General features: G+C 39.1%; 1 protein-coding gene across 1 annotated transcript in view; it reads left to right on the top strand.

Annotated features, from left to right (window-relative positions):
• LOC104958663 (ecto-NOX disulfide-thiol exchanger 2-like) overlaps window positions 1-14537 on the top strand; it is a 42653-nt gene extending 28116 nt beyond the window's left edge. Inside the window, exons 4-7 of the mRNA XM_010786425.1 lie at window positions 207-440; window positions 4367-4579; window positions 11134-11240; window positions 14481-14537. Coding sequence (XP_010784727.1) covers window positions 207-440; window positions 4367-4579; window positions 11134-11240; window positions 14481-14537 — 611 coding nt within the window. The remainder of the gene's footprint in view (window positions 1-206; window positions 441-4366; window positions 4580-11133; window positions 11241-14480) is intronic.
• Window positions 14538-17130: the final 2593 nt, after the last annotated feature.

The following is a 17130-nucleotide window of genomic DNA, read 5'->3' as shown; positions in this document are numbered from 1 at the left end:
TGTCTCTTAACTGTACATCTGAATCAAAATAGGTGTTGATGGAAATTGATATTTCACCCTGTTACCGCTCTCATCCCATCGATTAAATGTCTCAGCTGTCTTTCATGTCCTCTGTTCAATCTCTATTCTCTACACTCGGTCTAATCCCCAGATTTCACCTTTTTTGATTTATTTGTCTCATACAAACCTCTCCTTCTTCTCCCCAGGTTACCGTATCCGTTTGGGCTCCAGCACAGACAAAAAAGACTCGGGCCGCCTCCACGTGGACTTCGCCCAGGCCAGAGACGACCTGTACGAGTGGGAGTGTCACCAGCGCATGTTGGCCAGAGAGGAGAGGCACCGGCGCAAAATAGAGGACGATCTCTTCCGACCCCCCTCCCCTCCTCCCATCGCCCACTACTCTGAGCACGAGTGTAGTGAGCTTGGAGACAGGATCAAAGGTTGGTAGAGAAACATGCAGACTGAGTGTATGAAGAGCATGCAATCAAGGTGGCAAAGTAAAAAGAAACTTGGAGAAGTTGGCTTTAAAGATTTAAAGTGAATGCAAAAATGTGCAAATTGTAATTAGCCATGCTACTGGCGTTTCTTTACAGACATGTCAGTCAGTTGATCACCCACTTAAGTTTAGCCTAACACATTTATACACAACAACTATCAAATGCAGAGCTCTCTCTTTCACTCCATTCACACGCTCACACGCCACACCTTGTATTTCTCACGCAGAGATTTTCTCACGCAGAGATTTCTTTCCAGGTTACCGCCCACCAAGTTGCGCCGCAATTTTGTAAACAAACTAGGCTTGTTTGAGACGCATGCACTCCACTAGCACCCCCACCCCCCACCCCCCCGTTGACATTCACGATACAGAGGGCTTCATGGGAACTTTGAGGGGAGCCAGAAGTTGCAGTACCAAACACCGCTGCCAAAATCTCACTCTGAACTCTGTTCAAAATTTGAGAGCCCTGCAAATGGATTTCCATACAACTTGGAACACACACTCTTTTATACAGTCAATGGTAAAATGCTGCTGTGCCTACGAAAAATTCTCTTTTGAACTAGGGTGGCAATAAGCTGTCTACACAGAAAGTGTTTTTGCTGCGTCATCTATCTCACACAGAACTGACAGAACAGCTACACTTCAATGTGAAATAGTCCAACCGTCTAAACACCAACTGTCTATTTTCTCCTTTTTACGCACGTAACCGCAGTGATTGTGATTTACACTCCTTCCCTGAACACAGGCTGTGTCGAGAGGAAACGTAGGGCTGCTGCTCCGCTAATATGCTGCTTTCACTACGTCTCCAGTATAAAGACGGTTTTAGTCCAAATTTCGGACTGCCATATAGTTCACTTGGTAGAGCTGGCGGTCCATATTCTGGGGCTTGGTCCCCATGTGGAGGGAGCGGTTTGAATCCAGCCTTGGCGGCATGTGTCTTCTCTTCTGTCTTTCCATTTCAACGTTGGTTGAGTATAGTTCCATATTTAAAGAGGTATAGGCAGAGGGTTTGCGGAAGGGGCTTATGGGATGTGAGAATATTGTTGAGCCATTTAGATTCCTCATGTAATCAAACATTTTATGGAAGAAGAGACTCCTCGTTGATCCGCAGTGACGTTCCTGTCCTTAACCTCTCCTCTTTGCTGTAACATTAAAGCTAGTAAAGCTTGGCCTGAAAAATCTCTAGAGATCCACTTGATCTGGAGTGTTGCTAATTTGTTTGTAGATAGATGTGATGCCTTTTTATTCAAATACTCCGCTAATCGACCACTTAACAACCACCATTCCCGTCTATATTTCAGAGAAAAGGTCAATTATTTCTGAACTTCACTTACATTTTTTTAAGTGCTTGGACCAACTTTTATTTCATTGTTATATTCACACTAACTTGTAATGTGTTTGAATAAAGAAATAAACGTATGGCTAAACAAAATTAATTGAGATAAGTCAGTTGAGTCATTTTTGCTTAAAATGCAACACAATTTCTGGGATGTATCAAAATCTTTCTCTTAAAGCTGTTCACAGAACTGCAGAAAAATATTATCTCATTGTCTGGAATTATTGTGATGTTCTGCATCGTTGTCTGCAAGTTTGGTCACACTCCCATCTGTTTCTTGTCCTAATAGCTCTGATTAATGAATAAAACAGTAAACATAGAGAAAGAAAGAGGCGACTTTAATGTATATTTTTCTGACAAACCTATGTATTCTATCTAATATATTTAAAGTTGTGTTATTTATGTTTCATGTAATGCCTCAGCCAATGCAATGAAAATCTGAATCGCCATAGGTGATCAGATACAACTAATGATCCTCCAGATTGTCTATTAATAATGCAGCTGCAGGGATCCATGTATTATGAGGCCGTGCCTTTAAACAAACAGGAACACTTAGGGATTCACAAGATAACACCTTGATTCAATATCTGCTGCTGTGATACATCATCATTCATGCAAGCCATCTGACGGACGTGTGTGTGTGGGTGTGTGTGTGCGACTGTGTGTTTTGGACGCACAGCATCTGCAGAACCTGCTTTAGATGAATATAAACCTTCCCAAGCTGCTAGATATGTAAAGAAGCTAAGTAATGTTTGTGTGTGTGTATGATGCGTTTGCCCCACTCTTTGTTCTGTGTGTGTGTGTGTGTGTGTGTGTGTGTGTGTGTGTGTGTGTGTGTGTGTGTGTGTGTGTGTGTGTGTGTGTGTGTGTGTGTGTGTGTGTGTGTGTGTGTGTGTGTGTGTGTGTGTGTGTGTATGTATGTAGTGTGTGTGTGTGTGTGTGTGTGTGTGTGTGTGTGTGTGTGTGTGTGTGTGTGTGTGTGTGTGTGTGTGTGTGTGTGTGTGTGTGTGTGTGTGTGTTGGAGATTTGAGGTCTATGTATGGAAGCATTTCCCCTCCTCTGCTCCTCTGCCTTGCAAGCAGCCCAGTGAGACAGCAGAGGACAACCACTGCTGAATAACAACAATTATTAGAATCAATGACGTCTTCTGGCATTATCTTATTATTCACCAGACAAAGCAGAAGTACTTCTGAAGGCAAGGCAAGTTTATTTATATAGCACCTTTCAACACAAGGCAATTCAAGGTGCTTTACAAAAATGAAAGACATTCAGACAAAGGCATTTAAAAACAGTCATTAAAAAGAAAAGATAATAAAAGAAACATTAAAAGAAAAAATACATTAATAATAAAAAGTACATGAATAAAAAGTTACAGTGCAGTTTAAGATATGAATAGTTCACACAGAAGTTCCACTTTACCGATGCCTTTCTTTAAGGTTTCTCCGAACATGAGCTGTGTACGCTTGTATGGCACATACGTCCTGAGCAGCATACACAGAGAAGACCAGCCAGGACAAAGTCCCCCGACACTGATTCCCTGGGGTTACTAGCCCCAAATGTTCATTAACCAAAAACACAACCGCTCAGTTTCAATTAAAAGCAGCGGCAAAAAGATACGTCTTCAGCCTGGATTTAAAAGTAGTAAGAGTTGCAGTGGACCTGCAGGTTTCTGGGAGTTTGTTCCAGATATTTGGAGGATAATAATAACTGAACGCTGCTTTACCATGTTTAGTTCTGACTCTGGGGACAGAAAGCTGACCCGTCCCTGAAGACCTGAGAGATCTGGATGGTTCATAATTTAGCAGGAGATCAGAAATGTATTTTTATTTAACCTCCACTTGTTTTATGTTCAGCATAAACAAACAAATACGTTTTCTTCTGAATTATTTATTCTATCTGTTATTTTCCTTGCGAAATAACTGCAAGTTCTTGAAGTTATTTTCATCTCAACATCTCCATGTCCTCATTCTTTCTGCTAAAATAATCCTGTACGACCTATACACAATGCAGAATACAACTCCAATAGATGTTGCTAAAACAGCTTGTACAAAATAAACAAATATGAATTTAATAGATTTTCCGCAGTTGAGTTGTTTTTTGCTACTTGTCTTGTTTTGTGAAACTCTCGCATAACTTTCAGTTGATGTTAAACTTGTTGCTTCCTGCATGATCCAGCATTTGTTCCAGAGTAATTTTGCAGGATCAGCATTTATTTGCTCCTGATGGCCCTAACTCTTTCATTCTGTCCCTTTTTTGCCTGATATAACTTAAGTTGGCAGGGGCCGTTCTGTTATTCTACTTCTGTGGTATCGATTTTGGCCACCTTTCCTTCTCTTCTCTTACCCACCTATTCACCTGCTACTTCTCTTCTGTCTTTGTCAAATGACTGTGAGTTTTTGAAGATGGCCCTTCTTTAACCTGTGTTCTGTAGAGTCCTTTCTAAATTACTTCTTCCAAGAAGTCAGCACATTTACTCAGGGAAATGTCCTTTTTATCTGTTACTGCTCATATTGACCCAGACCTTTCTTCCTCAGAGGATGGCAAGTTTCCTGAAGCAGTGCGTGTGCTGTTGACCTGGCTGGAGAGAGGGGAAGTCAACCGAAGGAATGCCAACAACTTCTACTCCATGATCCAGGCGTCCAACGGCCACATCCGCCGGCTGACGGGCGAGAAGAGTCAGCATGAGAAGGAGGTGGAAGAAGCCAAAGACAAGTTCAAGACTGCGATGGTCACCATTCTTGGTCAATGTGAGTCTTCTTTGCTCAGTCAAAGTGTGTGTTTCTCTCAATCACACACTCTGTAAAGTATTTATTCTATTTCACCACCCCCGGGGAGTAGCCCACCATCCTACAGGATTTACCATTCAGTTATTGCTCCACACCGGTAACAGGTGAAATCGACCATGCTACACTGCAGTAATTCCCATGACACTTTGCTGTCTGCCGTTTTATCACAGGTCACCGCTCTGTACACGGCATATCAGATGCTCAAATACCCAGAGAGAAATACCATGACATAATAAATACGCTCTAACTCACACATTTCGACAGATACATTTACCAACAAATCATCTCTCTTTATCTATCTCTTTCACACACACACACACACTCACACACACAGAGCGAGGAATACTTTACAATGATGATATTACTTTTTTAAGGACACAATTTGTTGTTCCAGGTCAAACTGAACTTGATAAGACTCAGTAAGAGACAAATAAACTTGAGGCAGATTATATCCTTCTGAAAACAGATAAAGAATGAATTTGTTTTTATAATGACATTTTTTTAATTATAGCACACAACTTTGAAAATGACTTGAGCCACACTTTCAGTACTACTTATTTCACTACAGCTATTATTTTATCATACATTTCCTAAATAAAAGCTTACATAAAGTAGCCCGGCTCTAGACTTTGAAACCTGACTTAACATATGTGTTGTATTTATTGATTTATTTAAATCTGGTGGTATGGTGACTGACAGCCGTTTTTCTTTGAAGGCAGGATTGATAGATAGCAACAGTGACATATGGACACGATGTTGATAAGAGCTGTAGTCAACCTACAGAAATATTTTGTACTCTTAATTTGACATATTTATTTGATCATTGAAACAATGAAGCAAACTCCAGCAGCTTCTGTGTCAATTGATAAGGATGTAGTTGGAACAGATACAACCCTTGCTACTAATTGGTTATGGTAGAAGAAAATACCTCTTCTCTCTGAATAAATGAAATTAAACTAAATGGAAATGCAGTCTGATAGTCAGGCTATTGGCTAATGATGCTGAATGATGCCACATGAGACCGATAGTGCTTAGTTAAAAATAATTAGCAGTTAACATTCATTAGTCAGGGATTTATTAGACTTAACATAATAATGTGAGGTTACTAACAACAGATTCTGATTCGAAGTAACAGCCTCAGTGTTAAAGATGCAATAATTACACTTCACCAGCACCTTAATTAAATTGTACAACATAGTAACCTAGTAAACAATAAGGCAGGTGCAGAGGTGTGATTAAAAGTTACATTTTAGGCCATCTTCTGATTTCCATTTACCTATAACAACATAATGGCCCGATATTGAAGTAAAAAATAAGCCTTTTTTAATAAACAATGTAAATAAAGTACTGTATTCAGAGTATAATGTGTGAAGGAATCCCTGGGGATAGCTCTACCATTTATCTCTTGCATTCGTTCAGGTTGTTTATCTTGATATAACACCGCCCTTCCGTACACTCAACACAATGTTCTCTTTTTTCCCTTTTATCTGATGCATTGTAATATATTCAACATGTGTTCCATGACAAAAGGCACAATAAAGTGTGAATAGGGAGTTAAATGGCATGAAACAACAATAGTGAGGATCTGTCATCTGAGATGCTTGATGCATAATGATAAGCTTGCTTGTGTTGATACGTCCTACACTGTAGGACGTATCAACACAAGCAAGCTTATCATTATACCCTTTCTAAACCTGTAGGACCTACAGGTTTAGAAAGGGTAGATTGAAGGGTGTTACAACCTCGTAGGACTTTCTCTTTATTTGCCTCTCTCTCATTGTATGTCTCTATTCCTCTTTGTCAGTCACCCTCACCCTCTTTCTTCAGGTGTTTCTCTCATTAAAGGCCTTCCACATCCAACAAAATAATCCATACAAACACTTATTTCTATTCATGAGTTTGTTTTTCGCCCGGCGTCCACCCATGCAAATGCCAACACTGAGATTGAACCCCCATGAGGCAGTTTCCAAAGCACACCTGTGAACAAAAGAAACATCCATATTTACAAGGCCCTGCTTTTGTCACAGTGCCAACCAAGGACACAGTATTATAGGCACTCTCACGTCTGTCACCTTGAAGATAATTACCTTTATTGTCCCTCTTCTCTTTTCTTTTTTTAAGTGGTCAATTTATTCAGCGTCGTAGCAATAATACATGTTATCCATCCATTCAGATTTAGGATCCTCTACCAACATATGACGTAGCAGTGATGCAAACAGTGACAGAAATTAGTAGAAATGTGTAAAATTACAGTATTCATTCATACTTTGCATAGGGATATTTCAGATACTTTGAGCACATGTTGCTTTTACTATAAATGTAACATACTGTATGGACCACCTACGCCACACAAATAATGTTAACAGGTGGACTGAGTTGGATTCCACCATTACTTAGCTAGCTGACAAAATGTCCTGCCCCAAAATCACAACAAACGAGTATTATCCATCAAAGCACTTTTATATATATTGGCACCACTATTAGGCTGTCCCGTCTGCCACTACTTCTTAGGCATCCTTCCATTTGATCAAGCGCTGACTTCCCATTTCACACCTGTTTCAGCTAACTGGTCAGGGAATACAAGACCTTGTGGCTGTGTCCCTGTTATAAGGGAAAATGAAAAACCTGACAGGAGTATTGCTGCTACCACAGGCTGTGTCGTGGCCCTCAGCACGCTCAGTGTCTGACATGTCTTGCTAGGCTTGACTGCCCGTCTATCAAAAAAATAGGGAAGGTCTCCTGGGTGCTTTGCTCTCACCAGAGGGATTGTTTCTCCACTCAATGCTCCCAGAGAGGAGGAGGAAAAATCCCAGTCAAAGCTTCCTCTTCTTCTGTTCCACACTACCTACTGCATTGGAAGGAAAGGATGCTCTATGTTTGGATGTGGCCCCTATGCCCCATAATGTCTACAGCCAAGGCATATCCCACCATTAGGGTTGGACACTAAAACTAGAACATGTTGGAAATCAGTTGGGTAGATAATTTTTCTGCCATGTTGGAAAAAAGATTCTAGATTTTAGTTGATCTAAATAATTTAGCTCCATAGCAGGGCCAGGTATAACAAATCCTGCCAATAACAAATGAATAAATACATACTTACATCTAACATGTAGGTGGAACACCAACATATCTAATTTCTTCGCATGGAAAGACATATTGAACAAACATGAACGTACACAGCATGAAACCCCTATTCATACCCTGCATTCCCCATTGACGAAAGGAACTAAATTCCTCTAGGGAGTTATTATTAATGCCAACACCTAAAATCAGGTTTATTGCCAAGTAAGTTAACACATACAGGGAATTTACTTTGATATACAGTTGCAAGAAAAAGTATGTGAACCTTTTGGAACTTCCTGGATTTCTGCATAAATTGGTCATAAAATGTGTTCTGATCTTCATCTAAGTCACAACAATAGACAAACACAGTCTGCTTAAGCTAAAACCACAAAAACAATTATATGTTTTTATTGAACACACCATGTAAACATTCACAGTGCAGGGTGGAAAAAGTATGTGAACCCTTGGATTTAATAAGTGGTTGACCCTCCTTTGGCAGCAATAACCTCAACCAAACGTTTCCTATAGTTGCATATCAGACCTGCACAACGGTCAGGAGGAATTTTGGACCATTCCTCTTTACAAAACTGTTTCAGTTCAGCAATATTCTTGGGATGTCTGGTGTGAATCGCTCTCTTGAGGTCATGCCACAGCATCTCAATTGGGTTGAGGTCAGGACTCTGACTGGGCCACTCCAGAAGGCGTATTTTATTCTGTTGAAGCCATTCTGTTGTTGATTTTCTTCTGGGCTTTGGTCGTTGTCCTGTTGCATCACCCATCTTCTGTTGAGCTTCAATTGGTGGACAGATGGCCTTAAGTTCTCCAGCAAAATGTCTTGATAAACTTGAGAATTCATTTTTCGGTCGATGATGGCAATCTGTCCAGGCCCTGAGGCAGCAAAGCAGCCCCAAACCATGATGCTCCCTCCACCATACTTCACAGTTGGGATGAGGTTTTGATGTTGGTGTGCTGTGCCTTTTTTTCTCCACACATAGCGTTGTGTGTTCCTTCCAAACAACTCAACTTTGGTTTCATCTGTCCACAGAATATTTTGCCAGTAGTGCTGTGGAACATCCAGGTGCTCTTTTGCAAACTTCAAACGTGCAGCAATGTTTTTTCTGGAGAGCAGTGGCTTCCTCCATTTTATGACCAACTTATGCAGAAATCCAGGTAATTCCAAAGGGTTCACATACTTTTTCTTGCAACTGTATAATGGAGCAAACATAAACAAGAAAGAGAAATTAAGAGGTAATGTACACCCACCCACACAGACATACAAAAACACTTGTATACATATGTTCCCAAGGCTTAACTATAGTTTTCCAATATAAAAGCTTATATATACAGTATATACTGCCATAACATAAATAAATGGTAATATCAATACACCATGATCTAGCCCTGAGCTGATGCAGTCTTAACACTGAACATATCAATAGTAGGCAGTATGGAGTATGTGATGGTGGCAAGATACATTGAGCTCTACAGCAAGCTTGTTGTTTTTATGATGTTATTGCATTGAGTGATGGAGGGAATCCATTCAGATGAAATGCTGAGTTCACTGTCTTGAGCTGTAGTCTAACAAGATATCCTCCAAGTGCCTGGATGGTCTCTCCAGAGGAGGAAGGAAAGCTGCTAGTCAGCAAAACAACATTGATAGAGTTTATCTTGGCATCTTATGAATGCTGAAGTATTTATGATTCTAAATTAAGCCTGCTGGCTTGGACAGCCATCACATAAGACATTTGCCACAGGTGAGTAGATTAAAAATGGATTAAACATTGACTGAACATCAGTTAGATGCTGAATATCTACAAAGAGAAAAATGTTTATTTTATTTTCTCTTTTAGCTTTGGTGGTTAGGTTTTAAAGGAATCTTATGCTAAAACCCTATGTAGAATAAAATAAAATAAAGAAATAAATAAAATAATTTGCATAATTATATTTGATCTATGAAAAGTGTCGTTCTAACATCATTAATAAAGGAGCTGGCTGTAAACATTCCACCATGCACATTCCTTAGTAAACCAGGCTTCAAATATGAAAAAGCCTTAGATATGTCATATGCTGCATATTGTTGTCTTAAATGTCTAGGCTCTTGTTTTATCATCTTATACATTTTCCCGATCTGAGCTGCTTTTTCTCATTTCATCAAACGATGTGGGTCGTTTGTTGCCTTATTGTATATGACAAACAAAACTCTAAAATGCACATTTGCTTCTGTGAGTGTTGTTACATAAAGAGACGACTGAGATTTCTCAAAGCTCCCAACTGCAATATGCTGTAATTTAACATTTGGCTCGTAAACATTTTGCACATTATGTCCTATATCCCAAATGACTCTCAAAATTAGAACCAGATTTTCACTAAACCATATTGTTTTTTTTTAGTCAACCTACCATCTGCTTTTGCCAGAAACATTGTGAGCTTTCATGGAATTTGCAGTCAAAGAACAACATCTTATTTCAATTTGTGGCTCTCTTAACACAATAGAACTGAAAATGTAGAATGAAAATGCAGTTTAGGGGCCAGAATATGCTGTAAATGTTTTTATAAATGGATGTCACACTGTACAATATCTAAAAATGAATGTGAAAATGACTTCATTAGGCTCCACTTAGCATTTAAAACTATAAATCGCACAATATGGTTTATTATCTTTTCCATTATCTTCCAATAAAACAGATTCAATTTCAAGGACAGTAGTCACATTTAGCTCCTAGCATTTTTCCTTAGCAACTAGAGATCTCTCATTGGACCTACTATTAGAACCAATTTCACAAGATAATAAACATTTCTGTGTCTTTAATAATTGTACCATTTTAAGATAATATATTGTCTCGAGAAGACAGAGTATTAATTGGTTTGCACGCTCCAGGTGAGGAGAATGTGAAAGTCAGTAGGTGGTACGGTTTATAGACAACACGTTAAAACATTTTTCCTTCACATCTACTTGCATTAAAACCTCACTCCTCCATGAATTATAAATGAATGTTGAACTTTGAAGAACAAAATAATGACACAAAGTTTCTTCACAGTCAAGAGTTGTTGATCCTACGCATCTGTCAAGGCGACTTCTGTCGAGGCGAGTTCTTTCAATGCGAGAACTTTGCTGTATACATATTATCAAAAGCGCACGCACCACAACTGATCAAGACAAGATGAGAATACGATCCGAAGAGTTTACCTTAGCTGCTCTTTTTATGATGGATTTAAATAAGTTTACAACAAGTTGTAATGGGTCTCCCTGTGTCATGCTATGTGTCTATATATTTATGTGTGGAACTTACCACCCAAAATGTATCCATATTTGAGACAGGTCAGACACATATATATACAAGAGACACACAGCTCGTTTCCCCGCGGCTTAATTAATTATTTAACACATTTCTTTCTTTCTTTCTCATTCTTCCCCTTCCCTACTTCTACTCATTTGTTCTGCCTCACCAAAGTTGAACAGATTGTGTCTGTATTCCACGCTGCATCCAAACAAAAGGCATGGGACCATTTCTCCAAAGCGCAACGGAAGAACCTGGATTTATGGCGCACCCAGGTGGAGGTTGGTACTTTAATGTTTAAGGATGTTTTAGCGTTGCAACAGCAAGAATGTACAGTATGTAGCTTTTGGTAATTTTGGTGTTAAGGGTCTGCTTTGCGGTGATAAGATCAATACATCTTGTTTTTGAACCTTTTGCAGTAGAGAAAAACAAAGATACATTTTTGTAATAATAGCAAAGGGGCCTAACATGGAACCCTGAGGAACTCCCAAGCAAGGAGGTTGATTCTACCAATTCTACTAAATTGCCTGGTTTAGCGTGAAAACGTTTAATCCCACTAAAAAGTTGGATCAACCTTCACTACAAATATACATATAATTTCATCTACTAAAATCTGCTTTTAATTAGGTGTAAAAACATATATTTTTTAATTCGGTTCAAAATTAAATATATTTTTTTGGGTGAAAACATGTTATACTTACACCTTTTGGGGGTTGAGTAACACAAAGATAAATTCTGCATTTTATCTCTCCAAAGTGTATTTTTGTAATACCAGAGTAATGAAAAAATAAGCACAAGCGGGCCTTAAATTCAACCATGAGGAACTCCCAAGAGCTCTAATTTATTTGAAAATTGTTTGGCTTAGAGTGTATAAGGTTAACCCAGCTAAAAATATAGATACAAATTAATTTACAAAAATTTATTGTTCAATAAGGTATAACATACTCATTGTTTTTCCTGCCATGCATATATTAACTACTAGAAAGAAGTATAGGTTTAAAAAAAAAGTTAAGGTCAAATTATGCACAATTGACTGAGGAAAATATTATGAATGATGTAATTAAATCACATTGCAGGCAGAATCAATACAACAACAACAACGTTGATTGATAACACATGTCATGACACATCCTTAAACAGATTTCATGTAAATACCAGGTATTAATTGGTTGTAAAGTTCCTACATTATTGATTAGTTATTGGTCTTTGAGCAGATGATATGCTGCCTGTTTTCATATATTGACAGAGAGAAAAAGAGAATGCACTTTGCACTTTGTGTTGTGGCTTGAAATTGAGGTTATCCATCTCATAATTCAAAGTCAACTTTATTGTCAATCTTTCAGTTTGTTTGTACAGACGGAGAGACCGAAATATCGTTTCCTACAATCCCGAATCCCCATAAAACAAATATATATAAAAAATAGTTTATTGTGTACCCTTATAATATACCACACCTATCAAAAAAGGACACATTTGGTATACATTGCTCACAATTAAGTAGGGACCCTCAAGAAAAATTGCGATTCTGCGATCGCAGGAATTTTTACCGGCATAATCAGCAAAATGGCACAGATTTTAAAAAGGCACGGCAATATTTATCAAAAGGGCCGCATAATCCCCGCATTTTTTCCACAACAAAGTTTGAGAAAAAAAAAAAGTTAACTCGTCTTGACGNTGTGTGTGTGTTTTTGTTTGCATTGAAACAGGTACAACAATTTCACGAGACCAGATTCCTGTGCACGTATATTTTCAGTTTTCTTTTACAGTTGTTTTAACATTAAAACAACTGTAAAAGAAAACTGAAAATATACGTGCACAGGAATCTGGTCTCGTGAAATTGTTGTACCTGTTTCAATGCAAACAAAAACACACACACACACACACACACACACACACACACACACACACACACACACACACACACACTTATATCTTATATATCAAACACTCTGCAGATGTCTTCCCTGGTAACACGCAGAACAATACTGTTAATATTTTATAGCTCCCCTACTCCCCACCACTTTGATCTGTTTCTTAGAGCACAATAAAACCAGTCGGGGTCAATTAATTATAGCTGTCTTGTGTAAGACCTACAATTCATCTTTATATATAGAGCCTGGCCCCTCATGAGCTTGAAAAATGAAACACAAGCGATAGAAGCAGCCAGAGCATGGATACACTGATTTTCATTGAAGCTGTCCCAGAAAAAAACAAGCCTCCATGTAAACCTGTAATAGTGGTTTTGTTGCAATATGTTTTCAAGATTACTGACAGCGTTTGAATGTATTATGGAGTGCATGTAGCACCCCAGTCACTAGACTCCTACAAAACAGGGATTTCATTTGCAGGTTAAACAGTTGTGATGCATGAGACAGACGGAGCATATCTGCTCAAAAAAATTTCAAATTCAAAACATCAACAAGTAGACAAATGTTTAAACAAAACCAAATCATGCCTGTATGAAATTATCGGATCTGTGTTGAACAAAAAATCCGCCAGGTAGAAAAGAGGCACAGTTTTCTACATCTAAAAGATCTTGTCAGTGTGTTTTCTTAACCTGACAAGAATACATTATCCAATTTCTGCTTCTGGTGCCATTTGACTATGAACATCATTTAAAAAGTTCACAGTGCATCTGTGTTTTTGGAGTGTTGTGTGTGTGTGTGTGTGTGTGTGTGTGTGTGTGTGTGTGTGTGTGTGTGTGTGTGTGTGTGTGTGTGTGTGTGTGTGTGATAATGGAGACAGGGAGAGAAAGCCTGAGTTCTTTAGCATCAATATAAATCCCTTCCAGCTCTGCACTTCAAACTATCAGCAGTGCATTATGAGGTTTCAGATGGACACGATTGATTGATCCTTTCTTCTTTTACCTTTGAGCGCCAACTGCCAGCAAATGTGTCTTCATCCCCAACAATTAATCTAATCAGCTTTAATAAAAGCATCCATTACCGGAGCAGCGGCATCGACAGAGAGGGGCAGAATGTTTACAGATGAATAATCAAACACGGGAAAATACTGATTGGTATGCTGATCCAAACAACCTCTAAAGCCGCCACATTACTGACCGTGTTTTCTGCCAGAGAGGTGCCTCTTATCGGTTTTCTGTCAATCAAAGTGGATGTCTCATGTAGAGCAGTGAATTTCATCTCAATCATCCACAGCCAGTCAATGGTACGCAAAGGCCCTCATAAGTAGGATGAAAACAATTTGATCTCACAGTGTGCAGACGTACAAATATACATTGTTAAAAGGCAATGGTGATTCAGTTTCTACCACGAACCTCCCAGCAGAATCCACGTACACTTATTAGCAGACGAGGAAGATAACAGACACTGCTTTGTAAGAATAAAATTGCCATGGCTCCCAGGGTTTATTTTAGCTTTTTCGTCACCAGCTTAGATAAAGCAAAACACAACTTCAGGCAACCTGAACACTGGGGAACCGGTTATGCTATATTCAGTCTCTGTTTTGATTTTGGTGAGTTATACAGTAGCATCTCACTCAGTTTATTCTAATACCTTCAGGAAATCAGCGGGAACAATAAGTCTGGAGATACCACCTACGACTGCCTTAAATTGTGAATATGGATATGCCACAGACAAAAAGTATTTTTTGTTTAAACACACCGTAAATAAGGAACACTTTAAAAGAGATATTCAGGAAGCTGTAAGCAGCTGTGATTTGGGACTTTGTTCAGGTTATTTGACGGTTCAATTTCCATATTTCTCACTGCTAGAAATCCTTCCTCTTGTTTTCCATGATACCTGCGGCCCAGCTTGAGTAACTCTCTGCTGTGACATCACAACCTCTTCAACCTTCTATAAACAGCAGAAATACAACAGACAGTTGGACAGTGATGCAGCAAATGGGATAACATGCTATGCAGAGATCTGGTAGGATTTAAATTGAGAATTTCTGGGGCCACAGGAACCTCGAGATTAAGAAGTAGACTTGTGACTGAAAGCCACGTCTTTGAATTTGTAGGTCTACGGGGAATAATGTGGGAGGAGAGACCAAATGACAAACACTCTCACATCCCCTTGAATACCATCACTTATGTTGTGATCAAGGATATTTATTTGTTGCTGCAATGGAGCTGATCCAGGCCCATAAGTGGAAGACTTGGCTGTTCAGTGTGAAAATAGGAAACTAGGCAAACTTTAAAAAAATAATTAAAGTTAGATAATTAAGGCGCTAATCTTCTGCTTCTCTTTTACTTGAATGCTAGACAGATTTGATTGTTTCTGTTAATCCAATGGAGTTTCTGATGGATTTGACATGGCCAAAAAGTTGACTTAATTGGATTGTGTTTTTGTGTTTGGGCCCTTTGTTAGCTGTGTGGCAAAGGTTTATTAGGATTTGGATTACAAGTTCCTAACAAGTAAGACGGCCCAATGAAATAGCAGCTAAAGCATTTCAAAGATATTAGTAATACGAAAGGGGGGCGAACGTGAGGGAGTTACGGGAGGTGCCTATCTAATGCAATCTAATAGCAGATTGAGTAATTTAGATATTTCCATAACGCAGGCATTATATTCTGCACCCCAGTCCATCATGTTTGTCCTTGTTCTGCCTTCCAGAGAGAGATACCTTCACTGTCTGTGTCACAGCTGACCAATAAAAGCTTTAAATACTCTCATTATTGCCGCTGAGTGCGAGTGCAGGAGAAGCAGTCAAGTAGATGTGTGCACACAGTGGAGTTTTCACAAGCTTGTACGTAATTATCGGGTCAAAGAGGTGTTTGGTAATTAAGTGGAGCAGCTCTTTGGTCCCGGAGCTGGTCAGCATCCAGTCAGAGGCATGACACCCATCAGGAACAGGAAGAGCAGGCAGGTTAGCAACGACAGCCACTTCCTGCTCCTGACTCTTGATTTCCCCTCCTGTCCTTCGGCTCCCTTCAGAGGAACTGGGATTATGAGCCGTTTCTGCCGACAAGCCATGGTAGCTCTGTCATTCTTTGGCATTGTTTGTAGTTTGTGTGTTTCCCTGAGCAACACACTATGGAAACAAATATAGGTGTCACTGGTTATACATCACTTGTATAGCATACACCTTATTGTCTCCATAGAGTCATCAATCATTGAATCAAGCACCCACAGGCACACACATATCCTTATTGTATATATGATTTAGCTGCTTTAACTTGACTGAAAGCCCTCAGGTGGGCTTCTCCCTCTACTGTCCTTCTATTTTTTCAGATATAAAGAAGATGGACAGGAAAACATTTATGTATTTATAGTCAATACAAGACTCCTTCAACTCCTCTCTCAAGAAAAGATTCCAAGCATATGGTACATCAAATAGTAATCTAATCCTACAATAAAAAACGGTTTTACTATACCTATTAAATATGTCCCAGCGAGAAGGTATTGGAAGAACAATGATAGGCACACAGGTAATTGCTTGAAAGGCCTCCGCCAGAAAAAGTAATTGGAAAAAGTCCTGTTGTGTTTTCATAATCACAGAGAAATATTAAGCAGCAAAAGACAGCAGGAAGTATGGATTATATTTGAGATTAATAAAACAGAACACACATTAAATCATGACAGTTTCACTGTATGTTTGTCATGTCTAAGAAACCTATTGTGAAAGTTTATTCTTTATGTTAGTTTTGTCATGTCCCTTTGTCCTGTGCTTTTGTTTATTCCAATAAGTAATTCTCCCTCTCATCTCCTGCGTCGTTGTTTTCCCCGCCCTGATTGTTTCCACCTGTTTCCCCTTACCCTGTGTATATATTGTGCTAGTCCCCTCCTGTCCATTGCCAGTTTGTTTCCTCATTTAGGATACACGTACAAGCCTACTCCACAGACTTATTACGTTCCTCTAAGCTCATGAGCATAGTCCTTGTTTTTCCTCGAAAGAGTGTTATTGTTTTTCCCTGTTTTGTTACTGTGACAATACCAGTAAAGTCTTCATTTTGAACACTACCTGAGTCTGAGTTGAGTCGTGCATTTGAGTTCATGCCTCAGAGTTCACCCCTTGACAATGTTCTCTAAAACTTATATGTTGCCATACAAAGTATGAAGTGATTGTCTTTCAGAAGAATTTTAGGGGCATATAAGACGGCAACTCGAAGGGATAGTATGGATGTTTTGAAGTGGGGTTTGTATTAGGTAATTACACGGTACATATATAGTGTATTAGATATAGATGGTGGTCAGCACTCCCCAGTTT

The sequence above is a fragment of the Notothenia coriiceps genome, unplaced genomic scaffold, assembly GCF_000735185.1.
Source record: "Notothenia coriiceps isolate Sejong01 unplaced genomic scaffold, NC01 NC01_scaffold00029160, whole genome shotgun sequence".
Classification (NCBI taxonomy): Eukaryota; Metazoa; Chordata; class Actinopteri; order Perciformes; family Nototheniidae; genus Notothenia; species Notothenia coriiceps.
This window is presented reverse-complemented; position numbering and strand designations above follow the sequence as displayed.